General features: G+C 60.4%; 1 protein-coding gene across 20 annotated transcripts in view; it reads left to right on the plus strand.

Annotated features, from left to right (window-relative positions):
• The window catches only part of TOM1L2 (target of myb1 like 2 membrane trafficking protein), a 71,800-nt gene extending 48,427 nt beyond the window's left edge, over positions 1-23,373 (plus strand). For 4 of the 20 annotated variants that reach the window (XM_061391239.1, XM_061391232.1, XM_061391231.1 and 1 more), the window contains exons 5-15: positions 785-919; positions 1,822-1,956; positions 2,692-2,808; positions 7,312-7,445; positions 9,546-9,594; positions 9,807-9,930; positions 10,547-10,664; positions 11,559-11,634; positions 17,912-17,971; positions 19,445-19,481; positions 20,045-23,373. In XM_061391239.1, the coding sequence (XP_061247223.1) occupies positions 785-919; positions 1,822-1,956; positions 2,692-2,808; positions 7,312-7,445; positions 9,546-9,594; positions 9,807-9,930; positions 10,547-10,664; positions 11,559-11,634; positions 17,912-17,971; positions 19,445-19,481; positions 20,045-20,193 (1,134 nt within the window). In that variant the 3' untranslated portion in view covers positions 20,194-23,373. Of the gene's footprint in view, positions 1-784; positions 920-1,821; positions 1,957-2,691; positions 2,809-7,311; positions 7,446-9,088; positions 9,206-9,545; positions 9,595-9,806; positions 9,931-10,546; positions 10,665-11,558; positions 11,635-13,630; positions 13,694-15,711; positions 15,768-15,870; positions 16,310-17,911; positions 17,972-19,444; positions 19,484-20,044 lie in introns of those variants that run through there. The other 16 variants (XM_061391244.1, XM_061391238.1, XM_061391237.1 and 13 more) reach the window with 8 other exon arrangements.
• The last annotated feature ends 155 nt before the right edge of the window (positions 23,374-23,528 follow it).

Genomic DNA, 23,528 nt, shown 5'->3' on the forward strand with positions numbered 1-23,528 from the left:
GTAGCTGAAGTGAGCGAGTCTCTTTGGAAACTGACCTCGCGGCTTCTGGTGGTCAGCTGGTGAGGGACAGGTCTCTGACCTTGGGTTGGCTGGAACCCTTCTGGAGTCAGGGAGGCAGCTGTGCCCTGTTCCAGTGACAGAGTTGGCAATGGAGCAGCTCTGCCTCCTCCTCTGGGCCTGTTTTGTTGGGGGTTCCTCTGGTGGTACTTCTTTTTTTGATATATTCTGTAACTTCTGAAGAACAGAATTTTTAAAAAAAATTTAACAGTTCCATGAACCAGTGATGAGTGGCAGTCTATTGAAACGTGTGTCCTTTCCTCTCTGGGTTGTCCTGATCTAACAGAACCTGGTGGCTGAGCCTCCCTGTGGACTGTCCCATGAAGGCACACGTCCCCCGACTCTGTGGGCAGCTCCTGCTTTCCTGCCCTGGCTGCAGGCACCTGCCTGTCAGACGGGTGGCCGGACAGCATGGGCTCTGGGCTCCCTGACCTACTGAGGAAGCTGGGGGTCAGCCTGGACCTCCCCATGCAGAGTGAGGAGGCCACACTCCTGTCCCCCATGGCTTGCAGCCAGTCATGGTCAGGTGTATCACCTGGGCTCAGCCCCAGGACTCGGTGGGGGAGGTGGTTTCTTGTCTCTGCTCTAAGAAGCGCCCCATGCTGGACTCGGTTTTGTGCTTTGTTTCCATCTGCATTTAGCCTGGCAGTGCTGGCAGGAGGAGCAGAGTGGCTGGGCTGCAGCCCTGAGTGTCCAGTACCACTAACAGGTCCGTCCTCCCTTCCAGGCGTGGGCCGATGCCTTCCGGAGCAGCCCTGACCTCACGGGGGTTGTGCACGCCTATGAGGAGCTGAAGAGGAAGGGTGTGGAATTCCCCATGGCCGACCTGGACGCACTGTCCCCCATCCACACGCCGCAGCGGGTGAGCCTCCCAGGAGCCCACTGCAGATACTCTCTGGGTTGTTCAGCCTGTCAGCAGCTTCCTTAGAGCTCTAGGGTGTCTCTTGTTGACAATAAAGCGGTGTCAGAGGGAGACAGCTGGCTGTGGGGGCTCAGTGGCAGCAGTGTCCCCGAGTTTTCACCCCATCATGGGGACTGTGACCCCAGGGACCAGTGAGGATGCTGTCAGGAGGTGGCTGCTCCATCCTGGGAGGGTCAGGTGCCTGCTGTGCAAGCAGGTTGTCCAGTGTGGGGACTGCATCTCCCTGGGGCCCGAGCCCCTCTGGCTCCACTTCTGCATTGCAGATGGCGAGGGGCTGATGGCCTCACTGGTCACAGGGCAAAGAAGAGCTTTCAGGCTTTTCAGGTCAGGTTAAGAGGCCATCAGGGGCTCAGAGGGAGCACAGGGACCTGGACTTTCCAGCATTTCTTGCGTGGATCCACCAGGCCCCTGGCTGTGCTTTGTGGGGTAAACAGACGTGTTTTATTTTTCGAGTAATAACAGAACGGTATTGTTCATATGATTACAGAGGACAGTCGGTAAATTGCATGATTACTATTTACATTAGTCTACTTGCAAAGGCCAAAAAGTCATCTTCTGGTACCATGTAAGGGCTCTGGAAGGGCTCCTCCATAGCAGCAGGCCCTCTGCTCAGACCCCATGGTGGTCCTGACAGAGGGAGGGCAGCCAGAGCCCTCAGGCTGCGGGGTCTGCCTCTCTGGGTTGCGTGGGATGACTGTGAGGTTAGTGGGGGAAGGAGAGGTGGGGGGCGAAGGGGTCAGGCTGACATGCAGTCCTGGGCTGGGGGCAGTGTTGGGGGTCGGTGCCAGGCCAGCCGCATGGGTGACCTGGGTTGATAGAAGGCTTTGTGGTTGCCCTGCCAGAGCGTCCCGGAGGTGGACCCCGCCGCAACCACGCCCAAGTCCCAGTCGCAGCTGAGGACGAGCAGCAGCTCCTACTCAGCCCCGCAGGCCCCAGCTCTGAGCACCGCGGGCCCCATCACTGCCAATTCTGAGCAGGTACTTGTGCACTTGGGGCCACGGGTGACCTGCCAGCTGTCTGTGGTCCCCTCCCAGGAGACAGACCAGGCCTCCCTGGATGGAGCTGGAGGCGGGGCTGGGGAAATGGGAGGGGGGAAGGGGGATGGGAGTGGAAGCACATGGCCAGGGCAGGGTGGGCAGGAATCTGGCAGGAGCTGAGCTGTAAACAGTCATGACCCTGTGTGGCCTGCAGAGGCTCAGATCTACCCGGTGAGAAGGCCGTCCGCTGTGGAGGCAGAGGTGGGAGGGACCCCACCATGGCCAGCATGTGGCTTCCCTGCCCTGGGAAAAGGGAAGGTGGACACATTTGCAGGTGGATGGCCACCAAGACCCTCTCCTGATGGGCTTTCTGTGCTGGGGAGCTGGCAGTTGGGATCTACCCCCTCCCCAGGTGGGGGCTGGAGGGGAAGGAGTGGCTCGTGCTGGCTGCTGTGGTTAGACCTTGATTCCTGGGCCAGAGTCTGCAGCTGTGAGTTTCCTGGACAAGGCCCCCAGCCCTGCAGGGACCTTGGGTGCCACGTTCACTAGCATGTGAAGGAGCAGAAACGGGCCTGAGAGGCTCGTGTCCCCTGTAGGCCCTGCTCGGCCCCCTGCCCCATCCAGGTACTGCCCCTGGGGGCCCCAGCTGTCGGCACCCCCATGCAGGCAGACGAACGAGGCCATGTCCAGCTCACTGACCACCCCCTGCTCCCCCACCGCCCCCCGGCCCCACAGATTGCCAGGCTGCGGAGTGAACTGGATGTTGTTCGAGGAAACACAAAAGTCATGTCCGAGATGCTAACTGAGATGGTCCCTGGGCAGGAGGACTCATCCGATCTGGAGTTGCTGCAGGTGAGGGCGTTCGGGCCGGGGTCACAGGAGGTGGCTCAGGGTTTGGGCCCATCCTCGAGAGGGACCGAGCTGGAGAAGCCCGTTAGCGGCCCCATGCATCCTGGGGCCGTCAGAGGCCAGTCCCTGGTGCTTTCTTCTTTCTTCTTAAAAACCTGTTTTCCTGGTTACAAAATGCCAGTTGTAGACTATATACCCATCGAAAATGAAAGGAAGTTCAAAGGAGAAAATGATTTCCTTTAATCCAGCATCCACATATAAGCACTGTTGGTTTTGGTGAATTTTCTTTCAGACATTTTTTTCTGTGTTTATTCCATATGAGGCGATAGTACATGTATAATTTTACGTTTTGTTTTGTTCACTCAATGTTGTCACAAACGTGCAGGGACCGTCAACTCTTCCTGTTCCTAGGGGCTCCTCGTGAGACATCTGGGGTGATGCTGAGGTCCTTGGGCCAGGGTGGCTCATGTCCTTGCCCACTGGCTACCTGTAGGTCCCGGAGCCTGGCAGAAAGGGGTCTAGGAGTATGGCTGGCCACAGGGCTCCTGCCCCATGTCCTTCCAGCCCCTGAGGAGGGGTGGGGAAGCCAGCCTAGAGGTGTTTGGGCTGTGGTCCCTGCCTGGAGGCACTCAACCATGGGCAGCCCATCTCTCTGGGCCCAGGCCCACCGGCTGCTCTCGACATGGAGTGGAGGGTCTCCCAGCTCGCCCACATGCCAGCCACGCGGCGGCCTCCACCCACGGCCTGAGGGGATCTTCCAGGCGTTACCCGAGGCTCAGGAACTGAGAGGGCCTCCTGAGGCAGTGTTGTGCTGTGTCAGCACCAAGTTCCTGCTGACCAGTCTGCAATGGGCAGAACGGAGGTCCTGGCAGCGGGCATAGTGGAACAAAGCCAACGCCAAGCAGAGAGCATGCAAGCTGTGTGTGTGTGTGTGTGTGTTCAAACAAGACGGCTAAGGCTGAGCAGGCAGCATGCACTCTGTATGTGTGTGTGTGTGTGTGTGTGTTCAAATAAGACAGCTAAGGCTGAGCAGGCAGCATGCACTCTGAATGTGTGTGTGTGTGTGTGTGTGTGTGTGTGTGTGCGTGTGTGTGTTCAAACAAGACAGCTAAGGCTGAGCAGGAAGCATACACTCTGCGTGTGTGCGTGTTCAAACAAGAGAGCCAGGGCCGACCAGACAGCATGCACTCTGCGTGTGTGTGTGCATGTATGTGTGTGTGTTCAAACAAGCCTGTCAGCCAAGACACACAGAACCTGATCTCTTGGCGTCAGCTCACAGTTTTCAAAAATAGGTTGCTTCCCATGACGTTTCCTTCCCCTCTGTTCTGCTCTGACTCCAAGCCTGCCCACTCGCTGCTGTCTTATGAACCAAACAGTAGGGATGGCCCTGGGTGCCAGTGGGAGGCTGTCCTCTTGGCATGAAAGACTCACAAGCCGGCAGCGCTATGAGCAGACAGGGTCTGCTGGCTGCTGGCTGTGCCTCTCAAGCTGTCCCCGACGCCCCCCTCCTCCCCTCCCCCACAGCCAGGAGCCAGCCAGGCGGGGTCTCCCGGGGGTCAGGGCTGCACTGGACAGCAAGGCTCCACGTGGGAAAGTGCCACAGTCTGCTGGCAAAGGGTCGGGCTGGAGGGCCGCCAGACTGCTCAGGGCAGAGCTGTCCAGAGCTCACGATGGGAATAAATGCGCTTGTCATCAGCCCAAGTGTTCACGCCAGCAGAAGCTGCTGCGGATTTGAGTGTAAATTGCTGGGTAGGAGGTGTAGGACACGGGAAGAGGGAGGCAGAAGGTGTCGGCGAGGCACACCACAGCAACGACCAGCATCTGGGAGGGTGACCAACGGCTTCCTGCATTTCACGAAGGACCTGTGGAGCAGCAGGAGCTGGAGCAAGGTGGGCGAGGCGAGGCCGAGTCCCCCCAGGATGGTGAGGCCAGGGCCTGGAGTAGCACAGATGCCTTTCTCTGGGCCGGAGAGACCCGCTGGCAGCTGGTCCAGCCCTGCCCTATGCTGGCCCCCTGACGGCAGCTTGCCTAGCACCCTCATTCCTGAACATCCTCAGTGACAGGCCTGGGAAGCACCTCCTCCTCCAAACACAGGATTCGGATAGCCTTTGGGAAGCAGCTCGACAGAGCAGAAGAGCCGCAGCTGAGGGGTGCCCGGGTCCCTTTCCAGGAGCTTGTGACTTGGAGCCTGGAGTAATCGCTGCCCTGGCAAAGGACTGGAAAGCAGCTGAAAAGTCACCAGCATGGGGCCAGGCGCAGCTTGTCAGAGCCAGTGGGGCTGTGCATGCTTGTTCATTCACGTCCAACCCCTGCCTGCGGCCCCACCAGCTGAGCATCACAAATTCATCTCCTGTGGGGCAGGTCCTTCACTGCTGTGGTCGGCTGCCCTCCCTTGCTGGTGTTTCTCAGCAGGAGGCAGTGCTGGGGAACCTCCATCTTCCTTGAGAGCTCTCTAGCCATGTCTCCTGGCTGCACGTGGGCTCCAGGTCTGGGCCTGAAACCTGGGGCTCTGCCTCTGTCTGCTAGAGCTTGGCCCTCAGTCGCACTCGGGAATCCAGCCTTTGGAATCCTCGGGATCCCGGTGCTGACAGCCACACCCCTGCTGCCCCCAGACCAGCCTCTGTAGCTTTGTCTGCAGTTAGCGATAATATTTAATTAATCCAATGGCGTCCAGAACAGGCATTCCTTCACAGCTGTCCCCCAGCTCCTGGAAGGCTCCTGTTAGAAGCCCTGCCCCACGTTGTCTCTTCAAATAGTAGATGGTTTATCTTGCTTCTTGCGTCTCATTTCAATAGAAGCCTAGATGGCCAGGACCGTTTTCTCCAGAGAAACCTAGTTGACTATGTGTTCAGCTTCATTATTCCCCTCTTGTCGTCAACAAAGACTTTCTCTTCCTCCGTCTCCTCTGCAGCTGCAGAGCGCAGATCTGCAGGACCCCATTCCCTGCTCCTGGGAACCCAGCAAGATGATTAAAAGGTTGTTCTGCAATGTGGGGATGAGAGTGTCCCTTGAAGAGAAGATGAAAGTGTGGGGATTAATTAGACAGGAAAAGGATATTTTGCCAGGTGCTCTGATGGATGGAGGGCGTTTGCACCAAGAGTGGTGACCAGCTGCTCACCCCGCTGTTGAGAACCAGACCCAGGAGGCCAGACAGAGACTGTCTGCGGTGAGGACATTCCTGTCTAAGCTAGGGCCGGTGGCAGGCTCTGGTCGCCTTGTCTCAGCTCAGGACCGGAAGAAGGTGCCTGTCTGGGTGGCGTGGAGCTGGAGGGAGGCAGGAAGGTCTGCCTGGAGCCGCTGCGTCTGGCTGTGGATGATCGCTTGGAGGCCCTGAGGGTGGCCGGCGGGTGTCCATGGTGGCACAAATCTTTATGCTGTGGTCTTTCTTACTTATACAATCTCTCTCTCTCTTTTTTTCCTTTGTAATTTTTTAAGATAATAACTTAAAAATTTGAAGCAAGGAGAAGGTAAAACTTTCTCTGTGCAGAGACCCCAAGAGGCCCCTGATCTGGGTCCATGTGTAGGTGAAGCTCCATGAAGGGCCCCTGGGCGCTGGCGCAGGTGTGGCGCATCCAAGGCCCTGCCAGTGGGTTGGGGGCTGTCTTGCCCCCTCCGCTTCAGCGGAAGGCCACAGGAGCCAGGCACCAGTGCAGAGCTTTGGGTCTCCTTCAGAAATCATCTAGTGCCTCTCAAATGCTCTGTAGGGTCAGGGAACCCTTCTCCAAGAGTAAAACTGTACAGAGACCTCTAGCATATTAAACAGGTGAAAGCAGATGAGGCACCCTGGCTGTCGTGGCCGGGGCCAGAACCCTGGGTAGTGGGCAGGGGGCATGGGAGGGCTCTGGGCAGAGCTTCACCTCTTCTTCCACCCGCTTCCCGCCCCGGACAGCTGAGGGTCAGGACTGCTTGCTGTAGTCCTGACACCCCACAGGGGCTGGGCTCCTGGGGAGACTGACTGCAGTCCCGCCTCCTCCAGGCCGGTGCTGTCCCTTCTTCAGGCAGGTGTGCCGGGTGCTGGAGCTGCTGCCTGCAGTCCGCGGAGGGGCTTGTTCTGCTTGAGCTTGTGGCGCCTCCGCTGGGGTGGGTGGGAGCCTGGCTTTGCTAACTAGAGGTGGGGGGGGGGGTGGCTGGGGGTGTGCTGGAGGCGCTGAGTCGGGGTGTGTTCACAGCGCACAAGCAGTCTTGGCTGGTGCCCAGAAAGCGTTGAGATGCGTGGGGATAGAGAATGGGGCAGCCTGTCCCAAGTGATGGGGTGGCGTCTGTCATGTTCTGTTGAAGAGAGGAAGCAACTGCAGGGAATCGTGTTCTCAGGTTTTACAAGCGGTCTGTGTAAAGTTGTTCTCCGCACACAGCAGAGCGCACGCTAGAACGCTTGTTCATCTACTGGTGGGGCGGGGCAGGGGGGTCCTCCAGGCCTCGCGCACACGCCCGGCCTTGTGGTGGCTTCTAGAGCCGGCACGTGCCGCTCTGAAGCGAGCCCGCGGTAGCCGGGCCGTGTGTCCGCAGGAGCTGCACCGGACCTGCCGCGCCATGCAGCAGCGCGTGGTGGAGCTCATCTCCCGCGTGTGCAACGAGGAGGTCACGGAGGAGCTGCTGCACGTCAACGACGACCTCAACAACGTCTTCCTGCGCTACGAGAGGTGGGGGGGGAGGGGGGAGGCGGGGGCGGGGCCCGGGGCGGGGGAAAGGTCTGTGGCAGGGGCGGGGCCCGGGGCGGGGCAGTCCAGGGAAGGGGCCGGGGGTGGGGGCGTGAAGGCAAGCGCTGCCCTCCGTGAACCTCAAGCTGGTCCCATGTCTCCCGCCCAGGAAGGAGAACTGCCGGGAACCCCTGGTTCCTGCACCTGCTCCTTGGAGGAGCCCCTGAATCTGCAAAGGATTAAAGGGGGAAATCTCTACCAGGGAAGATTTCCTTTCCCGTATTTGGAAAGGAGAGACTGTCCTCTTCTTTGCAACGTCAGTCTCTGGAGGCTCTGAGGCAAGGGGTGTGAGTGCCACGGGTCGCTGCTGCCACGGGCACTCTCTCGCTCCTCCTGCAGACAAGTCAGTTTGGGGTTCAAGGTAGCAAACCTGCATATTCTCTCCCTTCCCCGAGCCTTCCCTCTGGAAGAAGTGTGGGATCCAGGCAGTGTTAAGCAGGCAGGTGGTGGTGAGCGGGTTCCCACCCTGGATTTGGAGGGGGCTGCCCTAGGAAGCCAGAGAAAGCGATGGCACCCCACTCCAGTACTCTTGCCTGGAAAATCCCATGGACGGAGGAGCCTGGGAGGCTGCAGTCCGTGGGGTTGCTAAGAGTCGGACACGACTGAGCGACTTCACCTTGACTTTTCACTTTCATGCTTTGGAGAAGGAAATGGCAACCCACTCCAGTGTTCTTGCCTGGAGAATCCCAGGGACGGGAAGCCTGGTGGGCTGCCGTCTGTAGGGTCGCACAGAGTCGGACACAACTGAAGTGCCTTAGCAGCAGCAGCAGCCCTAGGAAGCACTTTGGCCAGGCCAGTGTTTTGCTGTCAGGATGAGGTGGCCTCCGGGCTGCAGACCCTAGCTGGACGACCTGGCGTCACAGAAGGTCCACATGACCAATGGGCATCTGGGCCTCAGGCTGGTTTTGCTGTGAGTGCCACAACTCTGGGCCTTGTTTCTGCTTCAGCTGTGGCGGCAGCAGTGGGTGGCCCTGTGTCTGCCAGTTGGGTGATGGGCTGACCATGGTAGGAATGCGGGGCCATCTGGGGCCCCGAGTGCCAGGGGGCACAGGAGTAGAGCCGGGTGGGGGGGAGCTCCACTCCCGACCCCAGAGCCCTGGGCCCTGCTCTGCGTCTCCCGTGTCTCCAGTTTCAATGGGCTGAGCTTCTCACCCGGTAAACCCATCTCAGGAATAGGGTAACGGTAATACACAGGGCTGGCAGACCTTCTGGCCAGAGAGCCTCTGACAGGACTGACTGTCAGTGAGGGCACGGGGGAGGTGCTCCAGCACACGAACTACAGGTGGGTTAGAATTCCTGTCCGTGTAGACCGAGTACAAACCGCACCCCGGCTTGTCCTCAGGATCCCTGCTCACCAGGCGTGACTGCAGCACGTGGCGGGGACCACTGAGGGGCAGGAACCCCAGCAGAGCCCCAGCTATAAGAGGTCTTAGCTTACAGTGTCTGGGTTGCTATGCTGGTCCCTGCCTGGGACAGAATGCCTTGAGTGCAGGAGAGGAGAGTCTGTCCTTGACCAGGCTAGGTCCTCTCTCTGGTGACTGACCCCCACACAGCTGCTAGGGCCTGAGCCTGCCTTCCTCCTCCAGGTGCCAGCCCATGGGCCCCACCCTTTCCTCCAGCACCTCAGCTCCTCACCCTCCAGCAGAGCTGCCTGACAGGGAGGGTGGCAGTCCTCACCTGGATCTGAGATGCCCCCACGGAAGGTGGCTGACCCAGCGCCCCTGCAGGGCCCAGAGGCGCCTGTGGTCTGGGGGGCCACAGGAGCTCAGTGAGTGAGAGTTGAGCCAGAGGAACCCATGGTGTGCTTTGATGCCTCCTGGACGTGCCAGCCAGCACCTCCTCCCTCTCCTGCAGTGCCCATGGGGAGGCTGACCCCCACCCCAGTCACCCCATGCAGAGGCAGGCAGGACAAACTTGTGTGTGTACGGGGTGTCCGCTCTCAGGCCCCCAAATGAGCCTGGGGCTCTACTGGCCTCCGGGCCCACGGGCACCACAGCTCCACCTCCCCGTACCCTCCTTACTCCACTTTCCCTTCCCCCTCAGGTTCGAACGATACAGGTCAGGCCGATCTGCTCAAAATGCCACTAATGGGGTGAGTGTTCCTTCTCCCCTGCCTGGGGGCCAGGAAACTGGCCTGGATTTGACCTTACCTCTGGTTTTCCTAGCTATGGTTGAAATATTAGGGTGATGGGAGAGCAAACTCTGAGGGGGAGGGTGGGGGAACATCCCTGGTGGGTAGGTGCAGGGAAACCCTGGGACCTTGTGGGCTTTCCCCTCTGGGCCAGCATGTCTCCTGCCTGGCAGGTGCTAAGCGAAGTGACAGAGGACAACCTCATAGACCTGGGCCCGGGGTCTCCAGCCGTGGTGAGCCCGACTGTGGGGAGCACAGCACCCCCATCTTCTCTCTCCTCCCAGCTCGCCGGCTTGGGTGAGTGTCCCTGGCCTCCCCCCACCTCCTGGCCTCGGGGGGGCGGTCCATGGGGCAGTGTGGGCCGGGTCCTGCTGTGCCAGCTTCAGCTCAAGGCTTCTCCCTAAGCTTAGAGTTTGAACCTGTTGGAAACCTGGAGTTGGGGGGTGGCGGTCCAAGAACTGGAGGCTGTTTGGTCCTGAGGATAGGTGGCTGCTGTGTCGCACATGGACATCCTGTGTGGCCCGAGTGATCTCCTTCTCAGTGTCAGCTGGGCCAGGGTGGCAAACTGGTGTCAGCTCCTCAGGTGCTGGACCTGCGGCCCCAAAGGCTGCTGAGGCCACACCAGGCCTGGAAGGGTTGGCGGCTGACTGGTGACATGTGGGCACCTATGTAATATTTGTCACATAAAGGACCCTGGTCCATGGCCACTGTGACTGGCTCGCGGCGCGCCCTGTAGGGCCTGCCTGCTCACTGCTTGCCCTTGTCTGGGAGCAGCTTGTGGGGCTGTGGCTGTTCTCTATCCTTCTGTCCCCTTAGGACTTCCATCCACCAGGGGCAGCCCACTGGGGAGTGGGGGGTCGTTCCCGAGGTCAGGCCCACGTCTGTGGTCACCTATGCTGTGTTCTGTGTGCAGACCTGGGTACGGAGAGTGTCAGCGGCACCCTGAGCTCGCTGCAGCAGTGCCAGCCCCGGGATAGCTTCGATGTGTTCGCCCAGACCAGAGGGAGTGCCTCGGCTGAGCAGCGCAACCTGTACGTGGGGGCCCTTCTGATGGCTCTGGGGATACTGGGGGGCTGACCCCGGCCTGGCCCCATGGCCAGCACAGTGGGGTTTTTAATTCGCCAGGGCCGGGACTTCACACTCTGGCTGCTGGAACCTGGCCGGAGACACTGATGCTGCGTGAGGCCGGCATCCCAGCCATGTCAGTCTGTCCGAGTCTGGGCTCGCTGTTCCCCCTGCTCAGCACTGTGGTTGCTGGAACTGCCTGTGTGTGTGTGGGGTGGGGGGCGGGTGCGAGGGAGGCAAGAGGATGTGGCAGGCAGGCAACAAGTTGGTTCCTCGCCCCAGGGGTGTGGGCAGCGGCCTCCCTGACAGAGACTCTGGCTACGGTGAGCCAGGTGGAATTGTGGGAGTTGATTCCAAAACACACAGCCCCCTGCATCTGCTTCTGGGAGCCTTCTGTTAAGCCTTGACCCACCTCCTAGGGCCCAGCATCTTGATGCATCCAGATCTCTGGGTCTGTGCTCAGGGCTCAGCAGGTTGAGCAGGGCCCCAGGCCGTGCTTCAGCACAAGAAGTTGGGGAGTAGAAGAGACAGCCTCACAATGAGTGATAGACCCTGACCCTAGACCGGGAGACCCCTCACTTGTCAGATGCCCCCAAAGCCGCTGCTCTGCTTCATATGGCTGCTCTCTCACAGCACCCCGTCCTTGAGCCTTAGAGATGCCTCATGTTGTTACTTGCAAGGGGGACACTGAGGTGCAGAGGGAGTGAGCAGCTGGACCTCCTGGCTTCAGCTGCCTTCAGATCCCGGCCTAAATGCCGAGGCTGCCAAGCACTCGTGAGGAAGGTCCTGCGGCCAGAGGGGATGACCAGTCCACCCCATCCATCCCCATGACTTCCCCGTTTGTGCTCCGTTGTCCCCAGGCCCACCTACGAGGACCCCCAGGCCGTCGGAGTACCTGCTGTGGCAGTTGATGGTCGGAAACAGAGCTCCGAAGTGGTAGGTCTGGAACCCTGCTTTTCTGCTTGGAGGGAAGGCCGGGGGGGTGGGGGTGGGGGTGAAGGTGGCTAGAGAGTTAGGCAGAGCTGATGGCAGTGGGGTAGACCAGAGGGGCAGACCTGGGTGAGCCACATCAGCTCACCGAGTCCCCCCACCTTGTGGGAGACCGCAGTGTCAGCTTTTCCAGGAGGAGACAGGCCCCGAGAGGGGGAGACTGTGAGGGCAGCCCGAGAGCAGTGGGCAAGGCTGCACCCCAAGAGGTCTGGCTGGGAGCCCCGCTGTGCCCCCGAGGTGGCTCTGGGCTCTCAGGGCTCCTGTGGTCAGGGAGTCTGTCCCCAGAGGTTGTAGTGCCCTGGGCTGGGCAGCACCCCAATAGGTGAGGCCCTCACAGAAGGGACAGGAGGTCCCGCAGGCCTACCCACCTGTTCCATCAGAAGGGGGTTGGTGTTCTGGGCTGGCTGGGGAGCTGGGCTGCAGGGGGATGGGCAGCGCTGAGAGTGGAGGTCGGGTTGTTGGGGCCCCAGATGCTGTGATGGCTCATTCTGCCTAACTGAGAAATGAGTGGCTGTGAGTGAACGAATGCATGTGGGGTGAACTGTAGCCCCAGAACAGCTACCCACACCTGGCCTGGGCTAGCAAGGGGCAGCACTTCCTCAGCGTCAGCCCCTGGCCTCCTGCAGCCCCATCCATGTGGCCCGAGCAGGCAGCAGTGCTGTGGCCTGCTGTCTGCAGGAAAGCTGCTCCCCTGGTCCCTTCTGGTTTAGGCAGCTCGGTGAGAGTCATGTGTCCTCTCACCGGCCACTAGGGGGCACCAGAGAGCCAGCTCGGCTGTGGCTCTCAGTGCCCTGCCCCCTCAGACCCCTGAGGCTAGCTCTGCTGTGTGCTCTGGTGGTCATGGTCCAGTGTCTCCTGTTGCTGAGATGCCTCCCTGTAACTCAGGGCACAGGGGGCCAGTGAGGCCTCTCCCCTGGCTCCCCCAGCCAAGCTGGCCTGGTCAGCTTCCCTCTCTGCCTTCAGGCCTGCCCCACCTGGCCCAGATGTGTCCCAATGCCAGTGCCCGAGGCTCAAGCTCAGGAACGTGGCCAGCTTCTCACCCTTCACCCTAGGCGGGCGGGTGCCTGGCCTGGCTGCCTCTCTCTCGTCAGCATCTTCACTTGCGGGAGACAGTCTGCTCCCCATGTGTCCTGCTCAGTGGAGGGTGTGGGAGCAGGGTTCCTGTGGACAGCGTGTGTGTGTGTGTGTGTGTGTGTGTGCGCGACTGTGGGGGGCATATGCCTGTCTGTGCATGTCCACGTCTGTGTGTCTGTGAGTTTGTGTGTCTGTGTGTGGGTATCCCTGTCTCTGTGTGTGTCTGTATGTCTGTGTCCGTGGGTGTGTCCGTCCACACACACACTTACATGCATCTTCAGGCCTGTACTTCAGGTTTTGTTGTTCATATCCTAAACAGTGCTGACCTGGAAATGAAAACTGGGCCAAGGGTAAAGTTAAGAACACAATAAAAGGGGAAAAATTGTGTAACTGCACCTCCACAGTACATCCAAATCAGGAGTCTTAACTTTAAATACTTTTACTATGTAAAAAGGCAAATTCAGCATTCTCGTTAAGAGTTGGAAAAGAAACACACAGGTAACTGAAAGGGGAAAAAGAGGAAAAAAGCAGAAATGAGAAGAAATAGAAATGATTATGCCACAGCTGCTTCTGTGACGTCGCCCCTTGGTGACCCCAAGAGTCCCAGGCGGGAGGGCATCCCCGCTGGCCTCAAGAGGTTTCCTGGGGTGGGGACAGGGCTTGAGCATGCCCTGCCCTGTTGGGATCCCCTGTACTTAACTCCTTCTTTTATGCAGGAGTCAAGGGGTGTTTGGGAGGGCGTGGGGTACTGGGTCCAGCTCCTCGGTGACTTAGCTTCTCTGTTTCCATGACACCGGCTCTTGCCTTCTTTACCACGGGTCTCGCTGTGACTTTCCTTTCTGGGACGTTTCTGTCCTCGACCCCGAAGAGAGGTAAAGGTGGGGACTCCGCCCTGGAGCCCATAGACAGCTGGCTCATAGCCCAAGGAATGGTGAGCGGTCATCAACCGCGCTGATCCCCTGTGCCCCCAGCACTTCCCTCTGTCGCCTGCTGAGCCCCTGTGAGTCGGACAGTCCAGGGCCACCCCCCACCCCGGCGGGTGCCCAGTCTCACCCTCCTGTCTGTCTCCTTAAGCCACAGACTTCCAGCCCCAGAAACATAGCTCTGGTTTTCTGCTGAGCTCGGGCGTTTGCAGGAGTGAGAGGAGGGCCCTTCCCCCTTCACTGTCCCTGGAGCTCTGGGCAGTATTCACTTTGTAGGATGAGTACGAGTCCTGTGGCCTCTGCCTGGGGGTGGGGGGCCCCCTGCTGTGAATGAGGCCGTCCTCAGCCAGTGGGGTCTGTGCCCACCGTGTCCCCCAGAAAGGTCTGCAGCCCCTGACGAAACACAGACACAACAGGATCAGAACGAGAGGAGTCCAGGGCCAGGGCACTGGGATCACACAGTCAGTCAGCCCTGGGAAGTAGGGCGTCCACGGCCAAAGCCTGGGAGAGTCCCTCCTGCCTTGTGATCAAGTGGCCCAAGTCTGTGCACAGAGGGGTCTCCTGCTCCAGCCTGCCTGCCGGGCAGAGAGCAGCTTACCTCTCACGGAGCCACCACGTGGCTACCTGCCTCTGCCATGGAAACCAGAGGTCTGTGGGTCATGGGACCAGAGCGGGAGACGCTGGACACTCCAGGAGGAAGCGGGACTGACTCCTAGGGCCCGGGCCAGGATGGGCCAGTGGAGGGCTGTTCAGGCTGGGCCAGCATGCCTGGGCCTGTGAGTGGCACAAGGTCTCCTGGCAGAGCCAGGTGTGGCAGGGCCGCTACAGCCCAGGCCAGGGTGTCTGCCCATCCAGCTTGGAGCCGGTGACTGGGCCCAGCCACATTTGGGGTTATCGCCCACTGCTCCACAGCCCTGCTTGCTGCCCCAGGCCCAGTGCCAACCTTAGAGACACAGGCCAGCCAGGCCCTCGTCTGCTTCTTTGGGGCAGGCTGGGGCTCCACCCCATACGTGTGAGTGGCCTTAGAGCAGGACTCCTTAAAGCATATTCCCTCCATTGTCCAAATTGGGAGGATCCATAGTGTGTCCTTGGACCTGTTAATCCTGCAAAAAAGGATACTGCCCACAACGCGCGGTGTGGCTCGGCAGCCAGTGGTGGCGCCGCCCCTGCCTGGCCCCACCTAGAGCTCCAGGCTCCGACTTCAGAAATAAGCCAGGCTAACAACTAACCTTGCATCTCACCTGTCTGATTGCAGTGTGTTTGTTCTTTTTTTAAAAACAATGTATATTAATTGCTTTGCCTTATTTCCCATAGTGTAGAAACCCAAGTCTTTCCAAACTGCCTGAGTACAAATTCTTTGCTTGGAAACTTTTTGTACTATTGAGTGAGACCAAGGGCTTGTAGGTGGTGGTGAGGAGGTGGAGGGCGGGCTGTCAGGAGGGTCCACAGCCCCTGGATATCACCCTTGAGTGGGATATCACCCTTGAGTGCACCACTGGCTCCGGCCTCATTGGAAACAGCGTAGGTTTCCCTGTGGGGAGGAGAGGCCCTGAGAACCTTCTGGTGCAGCTTGCCTGGGGGGTGGGGGAGGCAGTGTAGGTGCCCCATCCGGCTTCAGGGTGTTTCTGCCTCTCCGGGCTTCGGTCAGAGGGCACACGGGGCGGGGAAGGGCGACACGGGGTGGGGAGGGGGCGGGCGGGGGGAGCCAGGGAAGCACAGCAGGAACCACAGTAGGTCAGCAGAGAGTCTGCTCCAGGTTTGGGGCAGGGGCAGGGCTCCCTGTATAGACCCGCAGCCCCCAAACGCAGCCGAGGGTGCCTGGCAGTGGCTGAGCTGGTGGCAGCCCCCTCCCTCCTGGGCCGGTGAGTGAGCCAGCCAGTGAGCGAGCTGCCCGCCAGCGAGTGCAGATCAGGGCTGAGGACAGGGTGAGGGAGTCCGGCTGCAGATCCTCATCAGAGTCCCCACATGAGAGGTGCCTTTGTTTCTCTCTCCTTTCCATCTCCTTCCTCCACCTCACACTCCGCAGACCCCTTGCCCAGGAGGTGCTCCCCACAGACCGCGTCAGAGCCCAGGTCGCTCAGGGTGAGAACACTGAGACTCCTCGGGCCTGGGGATGCGCCCGCGGCCGGGGCTGTCCACAGGGCAGCCAAGTATCCAGCGTATCTGACACGCCTGGTTTTCACAGAAACTTTGCCCTGGCGTAGTGCTCCCACATCGACCACGTGGCAGGTGGCTCGTGAGCCCAGGCGCTGCATCCACCGAGGCAGCGCAGCCCATCCCAAGGTCACGTGAGCTGTCCTGTCACCCACAGCCGACCTACTCCACACCTCTCAGTCAGGGGTCAGGCTTGGGTTTCTGAATTAGAAACAGAATGAGCAGCCTGGAAATGAAGGGCTACAGGGTGGTGAGTGGTGGAAGCCGTCACCCCATTTCACAGATGAGGCCAGGGCCCACAGGCAGGGAGCTCCTGGAGAGGAGCAAGTCCACCCATGGGAGGGGAGATCTGCCTCCGCCAGCTCAAGGGGTGAGGAGCTTCTCACAGGTCAGTGTTTATCTTCTGAGCGTGCTGGCTATCAAGATCGGTCCAGAGGGGAAAACGGGGCATGATCCCTGACTCCAGGGGATCAATTCTGAACAGTAAAGAGGGCTTAAAGCCAATGACCCCTTCAGCAGCTTTTTTCAAGCTTTGCAACCTGATGAGCCTCTCTGCTCGTCCTGGGCAGGCTGAGGCTGGTGGGCATCAGGGACCCCCTGCTCCAGCAGCTGGAGTTGCCGGTTTCTCCCTGGAGACGTGCTGACTCTCCATGCTGGGTTCTGGGAACGTGGCAGGTGGCAGGCGCCCTCCCCGAGGCCGGCATCCCGGCTTAGAAGAATCACAGTAACGAAAACTTGCATCTCCTGTCATGAGAACGTGTCGGGTGGAAACCCTGCCAGCAAGCGTGAACCTGGCAGGTCGTGCCCCGGGTGCCCCTGCTCCTGCTCGCTCGGGACGAAAGGGGCCTCAGGTGGTGCCAGTGCGCACGGCGGCCCACCCTGCAGAGCAAGGACCACGTGTCCCTCAGCCTCATGGTCATTTCAGGGTGTTTTTTCATTCCAGCGTTTATAAGGCCCCAGTAGGTCAAGTAAATACAAATAATCTGGTGGAGGTTGGCCTGCACCTCTCTAAAACGCCTGTGGAGGCTGGATATGGGGTCTGCCGGCCTGGCTGTGTGGCCCTGGGGTGAACCCAGCTGCAGACACAGTGCTGGAGAGTTTTCTAGAAACAGTGGGCTTGCGAGTGGGTCCCAAGAGGTACTTCATGGGCTAACCTAGGTGAGGACACAGGTCACTTCGATCAAGGGCCGTCCACCTGTTTCTCTAGGCAGGGAGCCAACATTTCATTAGCGTGACTTCAGGGGGACTAAAGGTTACTCTTAACTTCTTATCACATTACTATCTTTTGACATCTGCCAGCAGCTTCACTATTTCCAGCCAAATAGATTTTCGGGCCCTGGGCACAGGCAGCCCCGGCATGGACAAGGCCCAGGCGATGGTTGGGCACCCTCCTTCTCTCAGGACCCCGGTCCCCTCCCCTGCTCCCCCGCCCCCTCCCCTGCTCTCAGGTGCCCTTTGATGGTGGGGAGGAGGGGGCCACGTCCTGAAGGCTGGGAGGGGAGGGTGGGGCGAGAGGAGGCTGCTGCATTCAGGCTGCTTTGCGGTTTTCCCACTAAAGAGACACACAGATGACCACAGCCTACGGCCCCTCTGGTCATCAGAGTGCTTGCTTTTGCCTGTGTCTGCTGGTGGAGGAATGTGCTGGGCTGCTGTGGGCCAGGCCACCCTTAGGCCTGGGTGCTCTCCCCACTCGGAAATGCCCCGGGACACATTTCAGGATCCTTTCAGTGAACAGAGCCCAGACTCCTGCCAACCCCGCGCCCTGGGCCATGGGCCGCTGTGCGGCCTCCCCATCCTGCTGGGGCCCCGGGACCAAGGGCGGACACACTAGTCAAAAAGTTATCCACTGAAGAACGCGTACTGCACCTCCTCCCCGCGCCCGCCTGGCCGCTGCCCCGCTTCGTAGAGCCGCTGCTTCCCTCCCTGCCACCTCCCTTGGCTGCTGCCCGCCTGCCCCGCGTGTCCCTCTCTGTGTGCCTTTGGTTGCCTTGGGCTGCCTGCACTGACGTGTCCGCTGTTCTGTCTCCCTGCCTGGCTGGGGGCTGCCTGGCCGCTGCCTGCCACCTCCGCAGATCCCCGTGGTGCAGCCCTCGGTCATGGACGACATTGAGGTGTGGCTCAGGACCGACCTGGTGAGACTCCACGTTTCTATTTTGGTGGGGAGTGGCGAGGCCCAGGCCGGGGCCCCTTGGGGCTGGCCTGGGGGCCCGAGGGGCTGCTCCCTGGGGAGTGGAGGAGGGAGGCTGGGCAGGCGCCTCGAGGACGCACCCTGACTTTTCCCAGTCACTCTGCGATTCCAGGTGTATGCTCTTGAATTCTTTTGGTTTTTGTGCGTTTTTTAATTTTAATTTTTTTGGTTTTCATTTTTTTATTTTAATTGTGAAATTTTCACAGTTGTGAGTGGGTGTTTATTTTTCCATCACTGTCATCGCCCTTCCCCAGCGTAGCCTGGCATCTTGGCTTTACTGGCTCCAGAGGCCACTGTCTTTGTCCCCAGAGACGGGCAGGGAGGTTAGGACGTCATGTGTCTCCCCATGGCAGCAGGTTCTGAGAGGGGAGGCTGTGCTGGCCCATCCCCCTGCCCTGCCCCGGTGCTGGCCTCCTGCCAAGCACTGTTAGCCCCTGGGGGGCTGTTGGAGAAATGCACCCTGGAAAGGGGTGCTTGCCCACGTCATGGCTGACGGGACTGTCGCCCTGACCTGGGGACACCTCATCTCCTGTTTCTTGTCACCTCCTGTCAGGCCCCCAACTAGGATGGCAGACCTTAGGAGGATCTCCTGCCGCTCCGGGCCAGCACACCGCCCACCCAATCCCAAAGACAGGCTTTCCAGAGACACTCTCTGCCCCGCAAGCTGCTGCCTGGGGGCCGTGCCAGGGGAGGAAGAGGCACCCATTAGGTCCTTCCCAAGAGAACACCTGGAGAGAAACAGCTGCTGTCACAGAGCAGGCGGGCACACCTGGCCCCCCACCTCACAAGGGGGACCTGCACTTGAGGGCAGATCAGGGGTGGAGGCAGGAAGGAGGCTGGGGTCATGTCCACCACCCATCACTGTCTGTGCAGGACCCAGTGGCCCCCACATCCCCCAAACAGAACTGATCACCCAGAGCATCCTCAGTGTCCGAATTGGGGCACAGGAAGAGACTGGCGCTGCTCCTAGGAGGCTGGAGCCCAGCCAACCCTCTGCCGGGGTGCCTTGGGGGCACCCCCATGTCTCCAGGTCTCACGCGGTTCCAGCTGCTGGCATGGCCCTGACCACCCAGTGCCATGCAGCTGCCCGTGAGGGTCTGCGGAGTGGAGGGGCGCCCGGAGCCCGGCCTGTCCTGGCTCTTCTGTGGTCCTGCCCCGAGTTTCAGCAGGGAAGGAGCTGCACAGTTCAGTTTTTTCTTTCTGACCTTTCTGGAGGATCTAGAGCCTCCTCAGCTTTTTGTTTTCACTTTTTAAAAACAGAAGTTTCTGTGTCTCCAATAAGATGAGAGCAGCATTATGCTCTTGCAGAACTCAGGTTGGGAAGTAGGAAGTATCACTGGGTGTTGCCCTGGCGGGTGGGCCGCAGGCGGAATCGGCCGTGGGACAGCACTAACACCCTCTCTCCGCTCTCCCACAGAAGGGCGATGACTTGGAGGAGGGCGTCACGAGCGAAGGTAGGCCTGCCTCCGACCCACTGTGGCCGTGCCCTTCCTAGGCTCTGAGAGCCTCCTTGCTGCCCTGGCGCCTCCCCACTCCTGGGCTCTGTCCATCCAGGTCACCTGCTGACGTGGGAGGTGCTGATAGGCACAATCGGCCATCCCAGGTCCATGGGACCCCAGACCGGCGGCACTCCTGACTGGTCTGCCCCCCACCCCCGAATGGTCATTGCAGCTGAGACAAAACACACGCCATGCGGTCAGCACAGGGGGTGCCGGTCTGGGGCCCTCTGGAGGCCCTGAGCCCTGCCGGGGTGGGGGTCCCTGCCAAGGTCAAGGAGGAAATTGCCCTTCTAGCTCTCCCTCCCTTGCCACCAATGCTGATCTGGACGATGGAAAAGCACCAAGTCAGTGATGGGGCACGAGTCATAGCTGCCCGCTTCCCTCACACCCCCTGGGTTGTGGCCAGGCTTCCCGCCTGCCCTGGTGGTATCAGAGGAGGAAAGGGGCCCTTGCCTGTGGGATCGGGCGTGGCAGCTGAACCCCTACCCATCCCTGCTGGGCCTTGTTCTGTGTTGCAGAGTTCGATAAATTCCTTGAAGAAAGGGCCAAAGCTGCTGAAATGGTTCCCAGCCTCCCCTCTCCCCCAGCGGATGCTCCGGCCCCAGCCTCGAATCCCTCAGGCCGGAAGAAGCCGGAGCGGTCAGAGGATGCCCTCTTTGCCCTGTGAGCTGTCCTGTGGTTGGGCCCCCCCCCATGGCAGGTCACCTCTCACCCCCGGTCCACACCAGGCTCTGGCCACTCCCCCCATCCCCCGCCCCCACTTGGTCCTGCGCTGCTGTATCTCCATGGAAACACCACTGTGTTTGCTCCCAGGCCTCCCACTCGTTGGGCCCAGCTTTAGCCACCTTCTCTTTGGGAGGTGGGACAATGTCGCTGCAGCTGCAGACCCTCAGCCTCTGCCCTCCTGCTCCCTCTGCCTGTTTCTTCCAGGAAGAGCTGGTGACCAGCCCAGGCCCAGGCAGGGCCAGCCCTTTGGGGCTGTTCCCGAGCAGTTCCTCTGGTCACTTGCCCACAGAGAAGGGGCTCAGACCCCAGCCCCATGCCCAGCTCAGCAGGCCTCTCCTGCCCGCCTGTGCCCCCTTGGTCCCAGAAAGGGCAAGTCTGCAGCCGCGGGCTTGGTCTTGCTCCCCACTGCCGCTCCCTGATGAGCATTGGCACTTCAGTAGGCTCTGTGGTGCCCGCGGGTGGCGTCTCTCATCTACCACCTGCTTGACCCTCTTCACTTTCTGCTGCTAGCCCAGGCCCCCTGCCGAGCTGGGACCAAGGGGTCTGCCGGGGGCCCATGGCTCCGGTGTGGGCAGAGCCTGCAGAGGTAACGTGGCGGTGGCCTCACTGCCCCCATGCACCACTCTGCACGCCGCCCTGTCTGTGGAGGGGCCTGCATGGTGAGGGCTGGCTCTGGCCGGCCCGGGAAAGCTAGGCGCCTTTCGGAATGTGCTTCGTTCAGCCCGGCCCAGGGTAGCCTCTGCCTCCACCTCCAGGGCCCACAGCAGTAAGTGGTTTTGACCCCGAGAGAAATCCCAGTGACCCAGCGGCCTGTGCAGCTCCAAGGCTCCTGTGTTCCTTCTGGGCAGGGGCTCAGCCTCCCCCACAGACTGTCCTGAAGCCTGACCTTGCAGGCCACCTCAGCAGGGGGGGCGACTGGCGAGCCCCACTCCGTCCTGGGTCCTCACTTGGCCCCAGCCTGATCTAGCCTGAGCTGCCCTGTGCCCAGAAGAGCACACGGGCTATGCCCGCAGCTTCTTGCTGGCCTGGGAGCCCTAGCCCTGCTCAGAGCTCTAGCAGGTGCTCCCCGGCATCAGGGCAGAGCTGGGGTCTCCTGGGAGCGTTCAGTGCGGGGTTTGGGGCTGTGGGGGGTCCAGCAGCAGCAGGTGTGGTAGAGACCAAGGCGCCATTGGGGGACCCACACCTGGCCTGGCCCCCCCGCAGCTCCCTCCACAGGGGAGGCCTGGGGTCCTGCTGGCACCTCACACCCCAGGTCCTCGGAGGATACCCCTCCGTGTATCTGGGTCAGCCTGCTGCACCCTGCCCAGCCGGGCCCCCACACCGCGGCTCCCCGCTGCCTGGTCCCACCTTCAGTTAGCCTTGGATGCTGAACCGTCCGAAGCCAGCTGACGAGCTGCAGGGCAGGTCCTGCTTGTGCCTGGCCACTCCAGCTGGTATCCCCAGGCCTCTAGTGTAGCCTGGGGGTGTGTCTCTGTGGGGTGGGGCCTGCCTTGCCAGCCCACAGAGGACAGTGGGCCTCTGGTGGTCAGTCAGTCCTTCGGGAGTCACAGCAGCCGGGCCCAGCATCTGCTGAGGGAGGAGCCGGCCTCCCGGGGGTCCCCAGGTGGACAGTGTGGCAGGAGCACAAGCCTGTCCCGGGGAGACCCCACAAAGCCGTCCCCAGCTCCAGCTGCTCAGCCAGGCCCAGTCTAGAGAGGCCAAGCCACTAGGGTGGTGAGTGATAGTGGCCTTGCCAGCTGTCCTGGCCGGAGCTGCCCCTCCACTCGTCCATCAGGTCACAGCAGCCTGCCCCACCTGCCCCCACCACACCCAGGAAGCAGGTGCCCAGGACGGGTGCTGCTCGCCCTTCCTGTCCTGAGGCCCCAGGTTCCCCGGGCCCATCTCACTGGTTCCCTTCTGTCTGGGAGGCTCGGCCCTCGGGCCGCTCTCCCAGGAGGGAACCCTGGCCAGAGCCTTCTGCCCAGCAGAGTGAGACCCTCCGAGCCACCAGCCTCTGCCAGTGTTAGAGACCGCAGATCCAGTATGTAATTACACTAAATTATTGCTGGGATTCCTTATAAGCACTAATTATACCTGATTATAGGTTAAAATATTTATTTTGTCAAAATATTTTCTTGGGGATGTGTTTAACCTTTTCTGTGTTGTGTGCTGAGATGTGAAAACTAACCCCTTCCTCCTGCCTCTCTGACCAGTGGGCAGCAGCAAATAGCACTGAGTTCGTATGACCAGGCACTGGTGGGCCTTTGGCCAGCCTGCCCCAGAGCGGCCCCTGCCCGGGACCCCCGGGGGAATGTGACCGACTGGCTTATCTGTGTGCATAAGGACAAGGGCCTCAGAGCTGCAGTGGCTCTTCATTGGCCAGCCCAGAGGGCAAGGTGGCCGTCTGCTATCCGTCCTTCCATCTGTCTGTCAGCCCCTCAGTGTGATCAACTGTGCTGTTGGCCCTGGATCCCGCCTTGGCTCCCTGCCCTTCCCCTCCTTACCGAGGTCCAGAGAAGGGAGCCCGGGGAGGTGGGGGCGAGTGAGGACCCAGGGCAGCAGGTGCCCAGACTCCAGCTCCTCCTGTTCCTTCCTGCCACCACAGCCCCACTTGGCCTCCGCATGCTTCTAACTCAGTCCAACCCAGCCTTCCACAGGGTTCAGGGGCTGTGGGCCAGTGAGGAAGAAACCCTGTGGAGGACAGTGGAGCCTTTTGTACTGGCAGCCCCCAGGCCCGGGCCCCCTCCCCTGTCCCCAACGTGGGCATAGCCAGCTTCACCACCCAGAGGATGCCCCAAGGCCCCCGCCTCTCCCATGCCCAACTTCAGCCCTTCCTGTCCCTGGGGTGCCCTGAGAATAGCTATCAACTCAGAAGGCTCATGGCATCTCTCCAGGTGCTCCTGGAGGAAAGGGGGTGAATATTTATTCCCTTGAGTTTGCACTTGATTTGTGAGGGTTCTCAGGTTTGTTGTCGGCGTCCCCCAGCCTAGCGGTCTGTCACTGTCTGTCTCTGCCGGCAGAGCAGGACTGGAGGGTGAGTCAGTGACACCAGAGCGTCTGTCTACCCACGAGCTCTCCTAGATACGTCTGTCTAGTTTGGGATCTTGCATGTAAAATACTCCACAATAAACAAACAAACAGACTGCTGCTGTGCGATCTCTGTTCCGTCGGGCCTGCCAGAGCTGACCTTCAGCTTTGTCTAAGCAGAGGCAGCGTGGGCCTCCGTGCTGCCGGGAACGCTCGCCCCACTCCCTCTGCCTGGGGGTGGCAGTCGGAATGAGACCAAGGCCCCATGCC

The sequence above is a fragment of the Bos javanicus genome, chromosome 19, assembly GCF_032452875.1.
Source record: "Bos javanicus breed banteng chromosome 19, ARS-OSU_banteng_1.0, whole genome shotgun sequence".
Taxonomy (NCBI): domain Eukaryota; kingdom Metazoa; phylum Chordata; class Mammalia; order Artiodactyla; family Bovidae; genus Bos; species Bos javanicus.